This window comes from Vigna umbellata, chromosome 10 (genome assembly GCF_029865625.1).
Source record: "Vigna umbellata cultivar VRB3 chromosome 10, Vumbellata_1.0, whole genome shotgun sequence".
Lineage (NCBI taxonomy): Eukaryota > Viridiplantae > Streptophyta > Magnoliopsida > Fabales > Fabaceae > Vigna > Vigna umbellata.
This window is the reverse complement of record NC_142174.1, coordinates 13743855-13765821: the sequence shown is the minus strand read 5'-3', so window position 1 is coordinate 13765821 and position 21967 is coordinate 13743855. Positions and strand designations below refer to the sequence as shown.

Here is a 21967-nt window from a genome sequence, read left to right as displayed (position 1 = left end):
TAAGTTTAGCATTTATACACACTTAAATTTATATTTGAATTCTTAACCGTTATGACATCACATTAATAATGTATGCTTATATGTATGGTAAAAAATGTTTCTATTAATGACATGGATAAATGCATACAAAATTTATGTATGTGATGATATGAAACACATGATGAGACAATATCCATAATGTTGTTTATTGAGTGCATACTAAATGCTATGGTAGCTAATTATATACTAAGTTCATAAACTTATCTCATCAGTAGTAACTTCACTTATAACTTAACTAGTTGGAGGAGATTATTATATCAAACTTTATAAAGTAAGTGCAAGAAACCACAATGGCGTAAAGAAGTAAAGTTAAGTTACCAATGTTGTTTTTCATGAATAAGATGTTGAATTAATGAGATATTTATTATTGAGTTTTTTCAGAAGATGCCAAATTTAAGAAATTATCTTGATATTATAATATATATTATATAAAATTGAGTGAGGTTGCATATAGAAGAAAACAGTGTTATACTCTTACAATACAGAGACTTAATGTTTAGGGCCTCATCAGGATTGCTTATATATTTGGGTTGCTGGGTTATTGGTTGACACTTTACAGGGAGGTTTTTGTAACTTTATTTGGATGTGATATTGAGATTCTTTTCTCTCTACCATATAAATATAAAATCTCTACAAGAAATTTCGCCATCGCACACGTCGATTTCAAATTTCACCTCTAACAAAAGGGGTAAATTATAAAACCATGTTTTGGAAAACTGCAATCACTATTCTTTTGTAAAAAGCTTTCCAAAGGGGTCCGCGCATCAACATCAAGCATTGCTTGTTGACATATGAGCCGTCCAAACCCTTCAAATTATGCTTCATGCCATGATTTTACCTATGATTTATGAAAACGTGCATATAAACATTCCTAGCTTCATCATACGTCCTTTTTTTTTACCAAGGGCCTATGATGAAAATGAATCAAGTTAAATTTTGTAAGCCTGAACATGACATTTTTATGTTAAACACTACTTTTTTAGTAAGTCTGTAAAGGAGATAGTAGTCTGAATTTACATGATTCACTGATATAGCTTGATCTGATTCTATCAAAAGTGAGAGAGAACTGTTATACACTATTGCAGACCGACGTGTGAAGTATAAACTGTTGAGATAAAATGGTTAGAATTACCCAGGGAAAGGTGCTGAGTTAACTTATATTGGAAGGTAAGATGTTAAATAATAAACAATGTACAGAATTGAGGACCATCATCAATTATAGAAAAGAAAGAAGAAAAAAAAAAGAGGCGTAATATATTAATCTCCACAATAGAAACAAAGAGCTAAAATCATGGTAAAAATGTAGGCAATATCCTAAAGATTCCGATATGTGGGCCCCTGTATTACCAACATACATTTGGATTAGCTTGAGTCTGATTCCACCAACAAATCATGATGTTGATGGCTAGGTCCCCATGTCTCTTAATCTAAAGTAACTTGCTTGGTTGTCCTTCCTCTTCAAATCAATCGGCATCTCAATTCTCGAGTACACAAATTCTGTTTAATTGGACTATTCTATCCGACGTTTTTAAACAAAACCAGATTTTCAAAGTTTCACAGTACTACTTCGTGTTTATATAATTCTCACTGTTTAGATAGAACTATTTTTTATTAGGTGTACAGAGATATTCATTCTGCCTCTGAGTCTGATATAGGTATATAAATGTGTGTATATATAATTGATGTGAATGTGATTCTTACGGACACGGATGGAGTAAATTTCGTGGGATTAATCGGATGATCGATATGCAATACAGATATTATTCCCTCACGAGTGGCATAGACTTTACCTAAAATTACCTAAGCAAAAGTATTATGCATGGGCAGAAGCGAAATCAGACTGTTCATTTAACCAAGTAAAATAAAACAGAAAAAGAAAAATGTGAATGAAAGTTTAAAACTTACTAGGATGGTGAGTGGTTCTACCCACTAAAGAACAGGGGAGGTAAAAAAGATGAAACAAAGTTGCTGCCACCCGCCACTGCTAGTAGTTGTAAAAAACCATCACCTTTTGCATTTACACCTGATTTCTGAAAGTGAAGGTACATGGACACCATTAAGAGAATCCTCACACTGAACACACACACATACTATTTATTTCCTACAACCATACCCGCTTAGAGAAACGCTGGGTACGGTCTAAAGGTAGTGATTCCTTTTATGGATGGGGAGAAGCCTCGGGGAACAGAACGGACTCTCCTTCATACTCTATAGCATCAAGCAGGTTGATCTCTTTCTGGTGAATTCCTAATTATAATTGTTTTTAGATATAAACTGCAATTTTTTTTTCCAGCCATAAATGTAGAACAATAACTGCAAACTGATACTGATAACGATGTAAGAAGATAATTAAAAATGTCTGTTGACAAAAAAAAAAGATATCGTTCGATGGAACACGAGGAATCAGTAATTCGTCAACCCTAAACAATAATCAGCGTTTAAATGGTAAGGGAATTCAACTTTCTTGTAAATACTGCCTTCTGGTTGAGTAAAGTTTTCGGTTGCACCAGTTCTGATTCCACATGAACATAATTAACAGAAACAATGCAATCTTTCAATCAAATAATCAATATAAACTGTATTGCATTACGTAGGTATTAAACACTACTTATATGATTAAATATTTTGTTTGTCGTCCAATTTTCAATCCCCCTACCAACAGCCACACGATTACTGGATTGGTTTGTTTTAGTTCAACGGGAGACTTTGTGTGCATGTAAGCCTTTTGAATCATATCTATTAGTGTCATCAACCTAAGCTAACTTGAATTGGTCGTGCATGTTTAACCATAGAAACTATCTAATTTATCCAGCAGTGACTGATACTGAACACACTTCGTAATCATCATCTAAACAAAATACTATATCTGAAAGACTTACATAGTTGGTTTCGCGCGTAGTTATAATTTTACCGGAAAAATTAACATTGTCACTTTCTCACGAGTCTTGGCCAATCGACAATTAGAAGCCATTTCAAACCCCAGTTAGTTTCAATCGAGCCACATAAACTTCTCACAAGTGACTACTATTTCTTTCACACATAACGAAGTGTCATATCTACTATTACAAATCGGAATGAATACGTGTTTTTCACTATTCTAAAAAATATTTTTATACTCTCTTGCACTGGTGATAAGGGACTTGAGTGGCCATCAAATAATCAATTTTATCTAAAAGTTAACTTATGAACTACTAATTAATTTTATCAAACAAAGGCTACACCTATTTGTTCCAAGAAAATGTTCCAATTGCGAAGGACTAAAAAAAGACGTCCGTATAAAAACTTGGTCACCAAAATGGGATGCAGCACGAACCCAGAATTTAATGCCAGGAAACGGTGGGGGGAAATGATATTGAATATTGCGATATATACAAACATTTTTTTAAAAAGTTTTGGAGTGGGAAATAAAATTTCCTTCCTGGAAGAGTTTGTTTCAAACAACCGAAGATGCTCCTAGGGCGTTAATTAGAGTTCAGTAGAATGATGGGATCACATCTATGTTGAAATAAGCAGCTAGGGTCCTCCGTTTAGAGGTTATCCGGGGTTATACAAAAATATGCCTATGTAAATAGAAACGGATTCTAGAAAGAAAAGATTGTTTTTCTAGTGGCAAGGCATGATATTAATGGGGTAGAAAGAAAGAATATATTGCATCGATGGGTCCTACTCCCATTCCGATCAACCGAATATTTGAGATAGGCCGTATTGAATAGATATTCTCTCAGTGGACGGTGAACGAGGCAACACTACCTGCATGCGTTTGCTAAGAGCAAGCGAGTTGTACTCAATGACATTGACCACCCATACAAGTTTGGGTACTTATAGGATTATTACACTCAGAATGAAACAGTCCCCACAAACTAAAAAGCAATACTCTCCTAAGATAAAAGGTAGGAAGTCTCTCTCTCTCTATCCCTGTGTGTGTGTGTCTATATATATATATATATATATATATATATATATATATATATATATATATATATATATACTGAAACAGGTCAAAATGACACCTGCTGTTGCAACCTCGGTTATCACAGCAGTTATATTTGAGTATCTGACAGTAAATATTAACCACCTTCTGCGGTAAACTATAAGGTCCAAAAATTTCAATAAAAAGTCTATTCGAAATTAAATTTGAAGGCACGAGGCAACGTATCTCTTGCAAAATTACAAAAGCTGATCCAAAAACATAAGTTAGGTCCTAAAATCTCAATAAAAAGTCTATTCAAAATTAAATTTGAAGGCACGAGGCAACGTATCTCTTGCAAAATTACAAAAGCTGATCCAAAAACATAAGTTCAAAAGGAGGTAGTTATTCACACTATCCTAAATAATTACCCTTAAAACAGCCAAAATTTTCTTCTTTAATAACTAGAAATTACCATATATGATGTGCTCAGTAATATATTGAAAGTGTTCGGTGGTGTTGCAGAGATGTGCACTGAACACCAGCAGCCCAGAGCCAAAGATCCAGCTCCACACTTAGAACCTGTATATAAAAGTCAGAGAGGCCTTTTCAGTTTCATATAAGATAAACAACTTGCGCACAATACACATGAGCCATAACAGACAAATTGCGCAGTATTTCCTTTTTGCGTGTAAATGTTTCTGGAGAAAGATAATTTAACAAAATGATTCAATTATTTTTTAAAAAATGGACATGCAACAAACCAACAGTGAATAATTGTTTATTTATGACACTTGAGTTTAAATAACCTTAGAAGAAATCCAACTCTACATGCATCGGAAATTGCCCATGAGGTGGAGATACTCCGGTAAGAAAAGACTAACCTGTCTTCCTGACTTTTTACTTATAAGCTCACGCATTTTCTCCACCGCATGTACAGAGCAAGCCCGCAGTTCAACTTCCTCCTCAGTCCCTGGACCTATTTCTCCACTGGACTCGATAGTACTGGTCAGTGCTGGACTATATTTTAAAACACCAAGCTGCCGAAGCACAGCTGGGACAATATAGTCCGCCATTATAGTTAGAGAGCCGATGTCTTTAAACTCACCATATCCTTGTCCCCCAAATGCACCCCACAAATCTGCTGCAAATATCTGAGCCCTTTTGTATAAAAATACCTGGCGTCCCTTGTACACTGTATGGTCTCTAAAACCTAGAACCAATTAATATTGGAGTCAACAAATTAAATACTTTGCATACAATTCATAGCAACTTCAAACAGAAGCACACATAAATTGGGCATTATATATATTTCAGAATTTGAGAAACAAACTAAGCGAAAAACAACTATACCAGGAAAATGGCGTGCAACTAGAGCGACAAGATTCACAGCTGATTTTCCACAGCACTGCACAAGATTAGATGCTTTACCTTCAAAGTTCCTTTCCAATTCAATCCCAACCTAGAAAAAGAAACGGACAGTAATACACAGTGCCATCAAACTTCAAGACATGCTTAATACCAGAACTAAATTAACAGGATTGAAAATACAACAGAAACAGTGTAACCAAAAAAAAGATGGATGTAGTTGTGTTAAAGGTAGCACTGCTAATGATTTGTTTTACCTCATGAAGTAACCTAACTCGTTCATCTTCCAAAGGAAGGGGTCTAGGCCACCTCAAAAGCTCGCGCAATTGTGGACCTAACATTATGAACTCATTTTCAATTATGCTACGTTGGTAGAAAAAAATTTCTTCATCGGAAGCATTGAAGCAAGCACATCAACCATAGGGCCAAGCAGACAAATAAAGATGCCTTTTGAAAATACTGTAACTTAACCACAAATTTCTTATTTGGTTTTATCATATGAAAAGCTATAATTTCAATGCTGTCAATGCTGAACCATCTTAAGCAAGCATACATGTGCCAAACAAAAATTATTGCCTCCGACCTGTCAGCATAAAAAGAGCATTTGTTCACTATTTGGGCGTAATTTCCTTTAAGTGACCCAAATTAATATCAATTATTCATGTAGTATCTATTATGTCTTTAATATAACTTTGACAAACGTTAATTTCAGTTGATAATACAAACATGATGAAGTTACGAAACTGTCGAAACCTTCGTCATTTCCATTCAAAAGTGTGCACGTAACTAAATACTCTAGTTAATTTCTACACAGACAGTACGAGGTCCGAGTAGACTACCGGTGTACTTTTGCAGGCGATCAGCATCGAAGGCAGATTTATCATTTTGAAGAGCTGCCTTTAACCCAGATGCCAAATCGTCATAATTCAAATCCTCATCTGGTAGCAAAAGAGAAGAGACGTGAGCATTAAAAATAATAGAAAAGATGGCACAGTTAACCAAGGATAAAAAATATATGTGCTAAAATTATGAGACAGTTATGGCACAGTTAAGAGAATTAATTGTTTCCAATCAGCTAACCAAGGAAACAAATCAATAATATTCTAATCTCCCGTATATCAGAAACTAACACAGGCATTCTATCTAAATGGTCTTCATTTCTTATAATTTACAACCAAAAATTGAAGTTTATCATGGCTTTTTATTCAAATATACCATAAACAGGGGAATAAATGTAAGATAATATCAATAATAAGATCTATAATTTTGAAAGCTATGGTGATGGATATGTTTGTAAGCTGCAATATTTAATAGTGGAGTCCACTCCAAGAATAGAACCACTGACTATTGGTAACACACAAGTGGCTAACACACACAAACCCGACACAGTTAAACAGAAATAACAATCCAAATTCGCCACCTCGTGCATATTCGCAAACCATGTTCCTATCTATCAAGTTTCAACAACACGCTCTGCAGGTAAATTGACTTGCTTATTCTGTAACACGATAATAAAGGCCTTCCTAATCAACATACATAGACAAACAATCAATGACAACTGTCACGCTATCTTCTTGCTATGTATGAACTCATTTTAGCGTGACCAATAAAAAATATAGCAATTAAAAGAAAATACCAAAACAGAGAGCCATTAACAATACGATTAAGGTACTTTCAGGCGTGCAATTAACCAGTCACAGTCTTCGCCGTAATGTTAAAAGGTTCTAAGCATTAACAACGGCAGAAAGAAATGTGCATATAAAAGGAAAAAAATAAAATAAACGCAGCGTACCAGGCCAGAAGCAAAAATTTAAAGCGTCTAGAACAAACAAGTACTGGACGGTGAGTGGTCCATTATCGAAGTAGTGAATCCCTTCGAAATCCCACTCAACCTTGGGAATGGACTCAATGGTGCTCACCACTTTCTCAATCCCTGAAAACGATACCAGAGGCAAACACGCATTATCATATCATTTTCGAAAGCATTGTAGGAAGGTAAAGAAGGAGGGCTGAGAACGAAGGGAATGAACCTGCGGAGTCGACGAGGACGTGGGAGGAGCGGCTGGCGACCCAGGCGGAGGTAGCCCTAACATCCTCCATGGCGCTGTGAAGCTGAGGAGCGGAATGCGGCGTTTGCAACGAACCCTAAGAAAAGGAATTGAAAAAGTGATAAGTATATAGGGTAGGCGCGGGTGAGAGTGTTGCCTGCTTGGATGTTTCGCGGGTTTTTATGGCGAAGTAGAGAGGTGGCTTTCCCTGTGCGTGTTGGCGCCCAGAGTCTGAACCTGACCCGCTTTTCTGACTTTGTTTAGCGTTAGTTGGAAAGTTTTTGGGCCATGAAACCCCACATTTTAAGTATACGGAGGATAAAGTTTCCATGCCTTCCACAACCACAGACCACACCACACCCAATCATATCGCTCACTCACCAACCTTTTCAATCCAAAACTGAGCCGTAGGATTTTTGCACGTTTTTTTCTATCCGCTGCAGGTATCCAAACTTTATATTATATAAAAAAAAAATCATATAATCATAATGATAAAATCATTGATTATTTTAAAATACTATTATCAATTCCATAATGTGTGGACACTTACTTTTTTCTTTAAAAAAACAAACTTTCTTTTTCGTTAGAAAAAAGCATACTTGCTTTTATCACACAAAATCGTATGAAGTGTGCTGCTACCTTCCCCTAATTATATATATAAAAATTCTTCTCCTCTTTGCCACGTGAAAATTTTGACTCTTTCTTTTTTGATTTGAGGCTTAATTGTATATTTGTACTTTTAAATCTTTTAATTGTTTTTATTGTGAGATTTGGGTCCTTTTTATTTTTAATTACATTATTGAGGTTTTCTTAGTTTTTTCTTTAACTTTTAATTGTCTTGGACATATCATTGACTATCAATTCAATAAACTTTTAATTAGAAATAGGAGGAAGTGAAGAGACACTCAACTTATGGATGTTTGTAGTCGAAGGGTTTTGTTTTACATGTAGCTGTTTATAGCAATATCTAATAACTAAAAATTCCAGTTGTATATCAACTTTAAAACAAAATCCAATTTTATATGTAAGTCTAAGAACTAAAAATATACTTATATCTAATAAACTCAATCTATTAAACTTTATTAGCCATCACCACGCATATAACAATATTTCCTTTAAGGTTTCACAAATAAATCAATTACATTGGTGTATTATATATATATATATATATATATATATATATATATATATATATATATATATATATATATAACATTTGAAAACATGTAAAATATTGAAAATATAAAATTATAGCTTTTGTTTGTGAATTTGTTCATTGAAATCAAAAGTATAATGTTTTTTTAACAATTTTTTTATAACATTTTAATAACATACAATTGGTAACTTATGATTGGTTTTTTTAAAATATTTTTTTAAATATAAATTCAAACAAACTAATAAAATAATAACATGTGATCGTTGTAAAAGAAATTGTTATGAAAAAATTGTTAACATGTTAAGATCCAAATCAAAATTCAATAAACGACTTTCATTTTTGAAATATGTACTAAACAAATTTTACTTTTCTAACCAAAATTTTCTCATAAGTTGAATGAAATTAAAACCTCATGAGCCAATTATGTATAAAATTTGCATACGAAAATTCAATGCTTGTAATAAAAACCTTAATCCTGTTTTTTTCCTATTCGAATAAAAAATGAATTTTATTTCTAATTGAACCAAAATAAACTTTCTCTCAATTCATATAATACCTTGTCTTCCATGTTACTCAATTAATTGTTTGATTTAAATAATTTGTTTCAACATTTTATTAAATACCAACAATTACTGTAATCAATCATAACTAGATAGTCAAGAAACAATTCAATACAACATAAACAAAAACATTTCAAGGCATATAAATTAAATGATACAGGTTCATCAAGTTTTGACGGTATAATTATTACTCAATTTCAACAACTTCTTTTTAAATAACATACTTTTCATTCTGAAATCAAATACCGCAATACTTGTTTCGAATTTCAGATGAAGCCAAAATTAAAAAAATACATTCCTAAAGGTCTACCTTGTTTTTCTTATATAAAAATGAACATATATCTCAGCAAATTATATTTCTTTCCCAAATTCAGTTAAATTCATTTCCTTAAATTACTGTGTTTTGTGATGAATATTTTCCAAAAATCATAAAAGTTAAGAAACCTTTAACTTAATTTTAGAATAATTTTTTCGCTAACAACACATCATACGGAATCCAAACTACTATCAATACATACTTTTTACTCACGCATGCCATAGTAAGAATAAGAAACCATACAAATAAAGAAAAATAAAAACTTATTAAAAGTTAACACATGAACAAGGAAAATTATCTTAAACCTCACGACCTCACAAATTGTGTGATCTGACCAGAAACCAAAAAAACCTTTAAAATCTTATATAAAGGTCAGGATAAGCTCATGCTATATAAAGTAATAAGTTAATGTTTTAAAAAGATGAGTTATTTTAAATAATTGAAGAATGAATTCGTTTTATATATATATATATATATATATATATATATATATATATATATATATATATATATATATATATATATATTCATAGTATTTCAACTACGTAATTGTAGATATGTATTTGATTATTTAACAAGCCAAGGTACGGATTGGACTTTGACATCTATTTTTTTCCTAACTGGATCCATGGACGAGGTATAGGCCGAAGCCAGGCCCAAGATAGTTAACATGTTTCAATTTCACCCTTATTCAAAACTTTGCAATTTATGCTATATGACTCTTTACAACTTGACCCTGTCATATTAAAATTGCTTTAGTTTTTCGAAACGACCATAAGTGTTCACTTTTTCTTATATATGCATTATAGATAATGATTGTTGTAGATCTTGCATCCATTAAGACTCAAATAAACCACATTACCGTCAATTCAATAACAAGACACAATAGGGATATACACATGATAATCGGGAAAATGAGTCAATACGTCATACAAACAATTCAGTTGTTTGAACTAGTTCCTTAATATAAAGGCTTACACGCTAGAAAAATACAATCAGCATCTTTATATAAAGGCTTATAAGTAGGAAAATTCGGGAAAGTTTTGCTTTTTTTAATTTATAAATATATATAATTTTTAACGTTAACTTATCCATGAATCGATTTTTATAAAAGTTAAAGAAAGGAGATTATAAAGAAATTATACTAGAGATGTTTTGTAAAATAGTTTATATGTAAAGGAAGTTGTACTGTATGGTGTGCCGATCGGTATACGTTTAGGTAAATCGACTATTGATGGAGCATGATCGCTCTGTACAGACAATTGTTAAAAAGTAGTTAAAAAATAATTAATGTTGTTTCTGCTGAATGAGACCGGGGAAAACTCCTGCTGCCTCCGTCCGAAAACACTCCTCCTCTGTCGATCGGTCCTTCGCCCTTCGCCTTCCTTACGCTCGTTCTCAGTATAAATGGGGTGACCTGCAGGAAACACTTCGACGTCAAGTTAGAATTGGTCTTTGCAGGTCTATATAATTATAGAAAAACCGAGAGTTTACCTTCTCCTTCGATGGTTATTTATATGGTTTCAGAGAATATTACCCATTAATTTACCTCTTAATGACTTTCAATGCCAATCTTAAATACTCTACAACAACGACCGTTACCTCATTAACTATACATTCACGAACATTCAACCGCTGTCTCCAACCGCTGTCTCCAAATGTGATAACAGACATTAATGAACTATTAACGGATATTTTAACGATCAATAATAATCAATTAATAATTTTTATTATTATAAACCTTATAAATATAAGTTTTATGTCAAAAGTAGAAACACTTTTGGATATAATTCAATTTATTAAGATCTTCTCACGAAAAATACTTAATTTGAATGTTAGAGCGTTTTTTGCAAATTAAATACCGATCGATTTAAACCCTACTTACCCAAGTGTAAGTTTTGAAGAAATTGTTTTTTGTTAAAATAGAGAGGCGTGAAAATGAGAGAGGAGGAGAGAGGGGGAGATCGAAAAGACAAAGATCCCTACCTCAGAAGAAAGCGACAGACCACGGTCTCCAACTCAAGTAAAATTGAGGGGCAAGAGCCCTAGCGTTCTCACTTGTCGGGAATTCATGTGCCTTCGCTTTTTAAAGAATATTTTCCTCACATACTTATCTTCTACATCAACGCTTCAACCTTCTTAGCCTAAATTGCTTCACGACAAATCTTCCTCCCCTTCCCATTTTTGTCTATTCTTATTACTTATTAACATCCCACACATTCACCTCTTTAAGGGATGTGTCCCTTCTTTTTTAACTCTCTATTCCATCCATCCACATCACACATATGCATATATACCTTCATCTCATCTTTCTAAACAAATTACTATATTAAATTAAATTCATTACATAACCCACTACCATATATCAGTCAAAACCTCAAACTACATTTATAACCAAACTCAATCAAGACTTTGGAAGAGAAGAATGTCTATAATTGACACATACCATTAATATTATTATTATTGTTGTACTTATTATTATTAATAGACAATATATTGTATAAAGTTCTTCAATTTATATTTGTGTCGCTATTTACTTGACTTATATTTACAAGGTTCAAAACAGTCATTAAATATAATCCAAATGTGAAGTCCATGATATATTAATTTCTCTAAAATAAGGAAAATATAATATTTAAGAGATATACACTTACTTTAAAAATAACTCTTACTAACTGAACTTCAGATAATTTTTACAAATAAATTATTTTTCTTAGTAATTTAAAACTCAGTCACACATCAACCATGAATTCAATCTACCTCAGAAGGTGTTAGACGAATTCGGTAAGAAAAATATATATCATATATGGTACATCGTATTATATTAACCTAGCTGGTAATTTGATGATGCCGGATATTAGCTTCTCAAATCTAATCACTAGATCCGCATGTTATCTTCTGACTTTATGATGTAGCTTAATCGGAGCGTGTAAGCACTCTCTACGATCGAGGATGCGGAGCCGAAGTGCCAGATAATAATTGGAGACAAGGTTAAGACATATAAATCCCGAGATCTTCGTGTTCGTGGGACATTTGGCATATAATCCGATATTATGGAACAATACTGTGTGGGGACCATGTAACTCCCATCATCATAAACAATAAATATGCACTATAATCTATTATCTTATGAATTTGATTGCGTATTTAAATCGACTAAAACAAGGTCGGTATCAAAATGGTGATGAAAAGTTATCACTTTTGTTATGCAAGCCGAACAATTTGTGGTGAATTAAATATGAAGCTAACATGTGGATATATGGTGGATGGTGGCTGCCACTTTTGAACTTCCCTCGAGTTTAGTCACCGAGTGATGGGAATCGGACAGAAGAGAAAAGATACCTAATTAATACTTGTAATATGTTATTGCAATCCCGTCAAAAAAGAAAAAGGAAAGACAAATTAGCAAGTTGTGTTTATATTATAAGAGGGAGATTGTTTATGTGATAAAGCAAATCCAATTATGTGAGATGAAGAGACTTTAAGATACACTAGAAGAGGAAGAAGGTTGATTAGTGGGAATTCTGTTGCACGTCACTAGAGTGGGTTGGGAATGGATTCTGTGATTTGATATTGCAACAAAGGGGAAAAAGTATTGATTTTTGGATCTCTCTAGTCTGTTGAATGTGCAGGGGTTGCATGCGCCGTGTCACTTCGAGAAAGAAAGAGTGGATGAGCTTATGATGATGGGCATGCAATGGCATGCCAGGCATGCATGTGGGTGGATGGATGATGTGATGATGGTAAGTGAGTGGCGCATGATAAGGTTGCTGCAGGGCTTGGAATTTGTTTCTTTGTTCGTTCGTTCCTTTGTTCTTATCCTCTGGACAAAGCAGTCCCATGCCAAGGACAGGACTTAAACAGGGGCATCATGGTAAGTTCGCACCCCAAAGTTGACTCCAGCCTATGGTCTAACACAACACAGCAACCACTGGCACCAAATCCACCAAAATCTTTATATTTCAGAGGCACTTTTGCGGTGGCGAGAGAGCAAAGTGAAAACTGCAAGCACACACGGCAAACTTGTCCATTGTTGTCGGTGACCGTTTATCTTACCTTCCTCGATTACAAATTCTGGCTATTACTATTTATTTCAGACACATAGATAAATAAATATGGATCATGATATATGCATGAAAACCATTTATTGGACTATGAATAAATTCAGTTTAAAAAACCAACCCTTATTATACTTTATTAATCCAACTTGACTAAATCCAACTGATATCTCACTTTCATGGTTTCAATACAAATATACCTAGTTTAAGGTTTCGGTTTCAGTTTCAGACAAGCAAGGAAAGAAACCAAGTATTGAACATATAATTAAATTTAAATTTACCTTAATTACGAACATAAACAATCTTTTTTTCTTTTTACTTTATTATGGCTGGGAACATTTTTTTGTACTAACTAATAAATTATCTACCAAATATTATCTAAACATCTATGACATAACCGGAATGGATTTTATAAAAATAAAGATGGAATAATTTGCACTTCCAAGGACAAAACAACATAATATAATGAAAAGGACTTAACATGCATTGGCTTTCTCTTCCATCTCACTTCTATTTTTTGTTTTATTATCTCTTCATTTCTCGTCACGCTGTCTGATCACATCTGTGTTCTTTTCCTCTTTCACCGTTTTATCTCGTCATATTAAAAATGCAACCATAAGGAAATTAAGAATAAAACCATAATTTGTAATGTATTTAATTAAGAGTGATGATATACGGACACTTCCATTTCTACTGCACAACACCAATAAAACCATATATTTATTTTAAAATATAAAACAATTAAAAAGAATTAAATAAAAAAGTAAAAGTATTGGGTTTTGTTAGATGTTAGATAGGGATAACAAAATGTAATGGTGGTAATATATAATTTTCCTTTAATTAAAGGGGTTTAGAAACAAACTTTTCTTCCAACACCTATATATCAAACATGAAGAGTATAAAAAATGGAGAAAAGTTTGCACAGGCAAGTGAGCATTCTGAACGGTAAATCAATAATTGCAAACATTTACCGTACTATTTAGTTTAGCATTTATTTCTACCGCGATATGATTGTTCCTCAGCTTAGTTTCTTTTAAAAACGTTTGGTGGTTGAAATTTAAAGAGAGTACAAAAATATGTTGGGAGATATGCATGTATAGAGAATACAAAACGAAGTATTTTAAAAAGCTTTAAAATAATTTTAGTTGTGTTTATGTGTTTGTATTTCAGTTTATATTCATTTAGTATATGACTTTTACAAAACCAATAATATATCTAAGAAAATTATAACAATAACTTGTGTTGTGTAGAGACAGTCCATTCGCAGAGAGTATGACAATCAGACTCATTAATTGACCATTAATATCGGTTAATATATTCACTAACTGTTCATAAGTAACCATTAACTAAAATTATTATCTTGACTAATCAACTATATCTCATCGTTGGATTAACTCTCGTTGTAACACTGATCGGTATATTTGATATAGTACAATTAGAAAAAAGTAATATATTTTTTGGAATTTGTCAAGAAAAGTAAATAATTTGAATTGATGGATGAATAGTTTTTATTGATAAGCTTAAGATGAAAAGGAGTAATGTTGAATGCATTTGCAGCGTGATCTGCGAGGAAGATAGGAGGAAATGTCATTTCAGGGAAAAATAGAGGAGTGTGATGAGCTGCGATGAGATAGCGCTAGATAACAAAAGAGAGAAGGGTGCAGAAATTTGTTGGACAAGCGTCCGAGCCAGGTCCGCACCCTAGTGTCGGACTCTTAGCATACAATCTGCTAAGAAACACACATAAAATAACAAGTTCAGAGAACTGACACCTCCTCCTCAACCTCTTCTCTTTCTGCATGCTTAGTCTCACTCACCTTCACACACACACATGCATGCATCATCAATTGATAACTCCTTCGCCACCTTTTCATCCCATCTCTGCCTTTGTCTCCTTCCTCTGTCAAGCAGCCCCCCAACATGCAAAGCTGTACACCACCTAAGCTACCTTAATTTCTGTTTTTGGAACATTTTTTTTACCTGCGTGTATGGTCACAATTTCAGCACTTCAATTAATTTTGTATTTGTGGGTGGATACCTAGCTATACTACTACCCAAACAGAGAGCATCCTATTTGACTGGGACACTGCAAACCTTGCTTCTACATGCAACGCAATGCCTTTATTATTTTATGTCTTTATTTTATGTGTTTATCTGTGGGTTGCCCTCCAACTTATACACTGTGAAAAGGTCAAGGTGTAGCTATTTTGTGTCGCCAACCCGGAGAACATGTAGGCTTTACTGGATTAAAATATCATTCTTTTTCTTACCGTTTCATTTGTGTTTCTCTTTTGAGTTCTCAATAACGAGGACAAAGAAACGTACCATGTCATGGCCAACTACGCTTTGTCATGAAAAAAATAATAAATTAACCACTAACAACGATTACTCACGGAATTAAGTTCACTAATCAAGAACGTATACAATTATATATTACAAACAAACGGAGAAGAATACGTATACATTACATAGAACAAGCGGCAGTTAATTCAGTGATCGATATCTCATTTCCCACATAAACATTCCTCGAGCCACGCTATCCACACGCCATTTTTTCTTCTGTTTTCCCTAATCATGCATGGTCAATTTACCCAATTTTCTGTCTGTTAATTTTTAATCACTCCTTAAGCATTGTCCTCCTTGTTCGTTCCCACACTGGGCCAGACAAAGTGCAAGATTATGGTGAATGCGCTGCCTAATTGTTGCCATTTGTTTAACCCTAACCCCCTTTCATGCTTCACTGTCGATTGCCAAAGTGGGTGAGGGGATTAATATTTATATTAAGCAAAAGTTTAAGCATTTAATATAATCAGATCCCACAAAGCGAACGTGGTTTCTCCTAACCCTAATTTCTCCATGTGGTAGCCACACAAGAAGAGACATGGCATAACAACAGGGCCTATTGTTTGGAATCGACCCTACAACATTGGTTGTGCTTCGCGACCTAGTGATTAGTATATAAATGAAAATTAAGGTAAGAGGGCATGTACGAAAACCAAACCTGCATTTAATATAATAAAGAAAAAAAGGGGGAACCAGATCTCTACCTTTGATCATTTCCTAGGAGATTTTCCCCTAACTGTTTTCTTTGTCTCTTTATTTTAGCATCCGGATGAAGCACATAAACACGATATGTGTCCAGCACCTACGTTCTTGTTTTTGATTGGGACCATACATAAACCTTCCAAAATCTAAATATATATACATATGCTACACTTCAATATTTCGTCTAAGATCTTTTGTTGAACCATGTTCTGTGGTCCTGCCTTTCTTTTCTCTTTTTTTGTTTTTTTTTTTTTGCTAGATTGTACCTTCTTTAAGCTCTACTATTTCCTTATTAAAATTATTCAAAATTGCGAATAATGGCCACACATAACGAAAGGAGTGGAAATAACAACTCGACAAACTTCAAACGAGGTAAACAGTGACAACTTGATCATCTACATTGACCTAATATTTAATGTTCCTAAGTCTATTCAATCAAACATATCGGAATGGAATATGAGAATGGATTAATGCCAAAAGATCGCAGGAATAAATAATGGGTTTGTTAGTGATCTTTTACTATTGGCCCGTTGCACTTATTTATTTGAATGACTTGTATATATAATTGTTGACGAGACATTGTCTAGAGACTTCACTAAAGTAGAGTAAATTAGCGGATGTAAATCCTAGTTTATAAGTCGAAGTTAACTTTTCAAAATGATATTAACGTTTATTATCTTAATAGAGTAAATGCAAGAGATATGTTGGAAATATTATGTTTGGATGCAAAAACCCTATTTGTATGAAGTCAAGCCAAACTAAAATTCATTTTTTTAAGAATTATTATTTTCTTTTAATAGATATTTCGGGTACGATCCAAGAATGAACAGTGAGTAATTGTGGGACAAAATGTTTCTAAGTTTGGAATTCCAAATAACATCATGAACAAAAAGGATAGATTTTTTTATAAAAGAGAAGAAGAAAGAATCAGCCATAAGAAATTCCATTTTAATTGCGATGTGTTTTGATTGCTTTAACTTCATTCCAGATCTAATGGAATAATACAGCTTGAAAAAGTTTTAGACACAGAATAAATAAGTTGGTCAGAAAAATGGTGGTGGACTCTTGGGATCTAGGTTTGATTTGAAGATGGTTAATCTTAAATTAATTAAGAATGAGCAAGAATCTGATCATGTCGTTTTAAATTTTCACACTTTATTCCACTCCGGAGTATACATTGCGAGGTTATGTGCATGTAATACGGCATATGCCTCTCTGTTCACCACCAATTATTGAAATTTGGAAAGGACAGTTGAATCTTGAAAACCTCACTTATCTTCCAATTCTGGTTGGGATTGAAATTTTTAACTTAGATCTGCATAATTAATCTTACTTCTAAGCCTATGTCTTTGTTTTAGTATCTAATTATTATTAAAAAATAAACTAAAAGAATTTAGGTCTGAAAACAAGAGGATGGTTTCTTACTGTCGCTGAGAGCTGTTGTTTTGTCTGGCGTAACTGCAGCTGTAAAATACTATTAAATTTGATCACAGAACGTAGACTCTCCCCAACACAGCAATTTTGAGAACGATAAAGTTGGATAACTCTACCACTCTACATTTTTTTTACAGATACTAACTATTCTATTGCATGAGAGCTGTTCCATCTAAATTTACTGGCTTTATATATACCTATTAAATTAGTTTATAAATTATCTCATGTCATATGCAATACACTATTATCTCACCTCTTATAGTTAATAGTTCTTTTGTGCATTATAATTAAAATTCACCTATACCTTTACCAATGAATTTTAGTATTGTAATTACCAATGGTTATTTCTATATGTAAAATTGAAGCTAAAGTTCTTGTTCTAATTTTGATCATGTGGTTGTGAAATATTTTTGTTATGATTTTTCTTTTCAAACTTTTCAATAATTGAATTTTTTTAAATTTATCAATAAAACTGTTAGTAATTGCATTCTTAAAAACATAATAGTAAATTCTTCAAAAATTATATTTCTTCACCCGTTTCTTGTAAAATATAATAAAATATGTGTTATAAATTCAAAGGGGAGATATGAAAAGAAAAGAAGGAAACAATAAGAAAACAAAGAGAAAGAGCAAAAGCAAGAGAAGAAAGAGAAAACGACATTGAAAACAACACTGACAAAAACAGTGACAACAATGGGAATGACATCAATGACGAAAGCAATGAAGGAGGAGAAAAGAAAAAGGAGGAGGAAAACCTAAACAACGACGATGAACAACGATAACGATGATAGATGTCAATGGTGGTGGGGGCAGGGAGGAAAAAATAGAAAAGGGAGATTATTGATAAGGAGGAAGTACAATTCCAAATCATAATATTTACTCATGAAAAAGATGACATTAATAATTACTGATAGATTTTTTATTGTCAATAATTTCTAACGATTTTTCTTATTAATTGGCAAAATTTATTGACAAAATTTATCGACGAATATTTTACCAACTAATTTTTTGTTGTCTATAAATCGTCAACAATTTTTCTTTACTAATGGATTTTTGTGCATGTTCATGGTTTTCATTTGTCAATGAATTTGAACTTTTTTTGTAGTGTTTTAAGCCCCCTCGATTCACTTACGTTTTGGTTTGAATTGTTTGACCTAGAGTTCTTAATTTTTTCAACCAACACTTTGGTTTTCATCAAAGCTTGATAATTTTCCTTTTTAACTGTTTGACCTATCCCTATCTACCATCCCTGTTCTACCTTATTTTAATGTTTTTGTTGTTTATTTTAGTGATCTTATACATTCAAGTGGATATTGGCATCAATTTAAGTTTGGAAGTTTTAACATTAGGAATTTTATGTTTCATCCATATCCAAATTTTAAATTATGAAAAGGAATTTTCCTTACATCTTGGCCTAAATAAACTTTTATTCCTATGTTGTAATATATTCCAAAAAACACATGTCTAAACACATTTTCATTTTGAAGTATGTACCTTTGTTATTAAGTTTCATTAGGGATAAAAGTTGGAGATAGTGGGCCTTCAGTTCACTATGGTGCATCACACTTACTATCATACATATTTACATTACAAGAAAAACAAATATTATCGATGGTCAAAATTCGTCAGAACGTCAAAAATCTCTCGATAATAGCTTTCTTCTGACGGATTACTGATAGAGTATGGTAACAATGCAATCGGTAATAATTATCGACGTAAATTTATATTCGTCGATAAATAAAGCAAAAATTCGTCGGTAATTATCGAAAGATTTTTTTCATCAGTGATTCCATTGGTAAATACCGCGATTTGATTCATCTTCTTCCTCTCCCCCTTTTTTCTTTTTTTCCTTCTTTTTTCCAATCCACAAAAATAAACACATTACAGACGAATGTTATACATATACAAACAATTTTATGCACAAAATGTAATCACTCCACTTTTATTCATTATTTCGCTTTGCTTTGTTCCACAATTTTATTATCTCCCAATTATCATTACAAAAATTTCATACAAATTCACACAATTTCATAACCTACACAAATCCATCACTGTCCAACGACAATGTGCTTGGACTGGATGCACCCTTGCATGAAAGAAGAAGAACATAATCATTATCCCTCCCTTGCACGTGTTAGAGAAGAAAAATATGAGCATAAGATCCCGAGCTTGATGATGTAGGAGGCAACGGAGACGACGGTTTAGCTCAACGAAGATGGAAACAGGTCAAAGGGGCATGTAGCAGTGATGAAGTAAGCAACGTCATTTTTCCACCATCCTACATTATTTTCGTCGTCAAATGTCACCACATAGTCGCTTCACCACAACTACTACTTCTTCATTCTTCTTTTTTCTTTTCCTTCCACGTGAACTCCACAACCTTCACTTTGCTTTCATTTCAAAATCCCGCAAGAAAATCGTTTAAGTTGTTTTTTATATATTTTTATTTGTAAGGCTAATGTAACTAACTTTTGTTGAGGTTTTTCACATTATCTCAGAAAATTTATGTGGCTTCCAATTTTAACTTGTTTTGTATTCCCAAGTTCATGAAAAATTTTAATTTTTTATAAATATGTTTTTAATATTTTTTTTTGTATATTTACGTTAAAGTATTTTCTTTTATGTTTGATGTACTTTTTTGTATTTTTTGTATATGTTAAATTAGTATTTAACACATTTACTTGTTGTAAAGATAACTTATTCTTATATTTAAATTTTTGCATATTATGGGTATGATAAATATAATGTATTGTTTCTATGCTAGTTTTGTAATATTTTATACATGTATAATATGTAAAAAGAAATTAAAAACAAAAAAATATTATATAAAAAACACTTTCATTAGGTTTGGTTATAATCATAACTCAAATATAGAGTGATATTTAGTTTCAATTCTTGAAAAACCGAAATCTAATATCCTTTCTAATTAAAAATATTATTTAATTTTAAGGATATTTTACATCAATTCTTCCGATGTCAAATACCTTATTTTGTCTTTGTTCTTGTAAGAATTGATATGAAATAGTCTTAAAATCAAAAATAATTTGTTTCGGTTATTATTTGAACCGAAGACTAATCCACATTTTGTTATATTTGTTATTATTTATTTATAGTTGCATATTTCAATTCCAAGATAATTGAAGCATAATAGATACCTTAATGATTCGTTTGATAAATTAATGAACACAAAAAGTCAATATTTTTTCACCTTGCTTAGATATGTTTCAATTATAAAACCGAAATTCAATATTTAAAATAATTGGTGTCAAAACTCTTTTAGTACCGTAATAATAAACTTCATAAAACATTAACAAACTATACTTATTATAAAAAAATATAAATAAATTTACAAAAATAAAATATTAAACCACTTATTATAAATAGAAATTAATTTAACTTACTTATTTTCATTAAGGAAATAATGAAAGACTTTACAACACAGAATATATCATAAGTAAATTATAACAAATTAACCTAAGTGTTCTTTTTTCCTTTTCGCACTTTTGTGTATATTTGTCTTTTAACTCCTAGTCTTACCATCTCATATAAGTTATTGCCACTATTAAAAAAAACTATGAAATTGATAATATATTAGATTTTAAGTAGTTTAACTGTCCTTTCTCATTTTTGTATTAGATATCAACTACGTAGTATTTTTGTTTTGTTTAGTTGTATGATTTGTGAGATAATGGTTATTTATTTTTAGTGAATATAGTTTGATTCCATGTTTTTATAATTTTTATTGTAGTATAGAGAGCAGTATTTCAATTTATCAAATTCTATTCACATTAAAACTTATAAAAATCAACTAATTACGTCCGTAAAAAATTAAACAGTTTATTTTCTTTCTTTTTTTAGTAATATTCATCTCAATATAATACCGGTTGAAGACTTCTTTTATGTTTTAAATTAATATTTATTTTACAGGAAGAAAAAATAATACATAATAATTTATTTTATTTTCAATTAAAAATATTATAATAATGTTAATATTTCCACATAAAGTCATATATTAAGTGAATTTTGAAATCCCATA

At 32.1% G+C, this 21967-nt stretch overlaps 1 protein-coding gene across 4 annotated transcripts; it reads right to left on the bottom strand.

Annotated features, from left to right (window-relative positions):
- Positions 1-1273: 1273 nt before the first annotated feature.
- On the bottom strand, positions 1274-7557 carry LOC148191967 (uncharacterized). Of its 4 annotated transcripts, none has more exons than XR_015782686.1 (9): positions 7345-7557; positions 7107-7247; positions 6154-6252; positions 5572-5648; positions 5300-5408; positions 4831-5159; positions 4422-4528; positions 2153-2286; positions 1274-2069 (listed from the first exon to the last, which is right to left on the bottom strand). XR_015782686.1 is itself a non-coding variant. In XM_088100915.1 (8 exons), the coding sequence occupies exons 1-7, from the start codon at positions 7412-7414 to the stop codon at positions 4436-4438; spliced, it is 918 nt and encodes a 305-aa protein (XP_087957041.1). In that variant the 5' UTR covers positions 7415-7557; the 3' UTR covers positions 1274-2069; positions 4422-4435. The 4 variants fall into 4 exon arrangements, 2 of the variants coding, with proteins under 2 accessions (XP_087957041.1, XP_087957040.1); XR_015782687.1 differs by having other exon boundaries at positions 2153-2275; XM_088100915.1 differs by lacking the exon at positions 2153-2286.
- Positions 7558-21967: the final 14410 nt, after the last annotated feature.

What these genes read in the sequence shown, in the direction of transcription:
- LOC148191967 (XM_088100915.1), bottom strand. Translation starts at nt 7,414, where the DNA reads ATGGAGGATGTTAGGGCTACCTCCGCCTGGGTCGCCAGCCGCTCCTCC. An exon ending in GAGTTAGGTTACTTCATGAG is followed by an intron (nt 5,409 to 5,571) that starts GTAAAACAAATC and finishes TTCTTTTTCTAG; the next exon opens with GTTGGGATTGAATTGGAAAG. An exon ending in GTAAAAAGTCAGGAAGACAG is followed by an intron (nt 4,529 to 4,830) that starts GTTAGTCTTTTC and finishes TTTTATATACAG; the next exon opens with GTTCTAAGTGTGGAGCTGGA.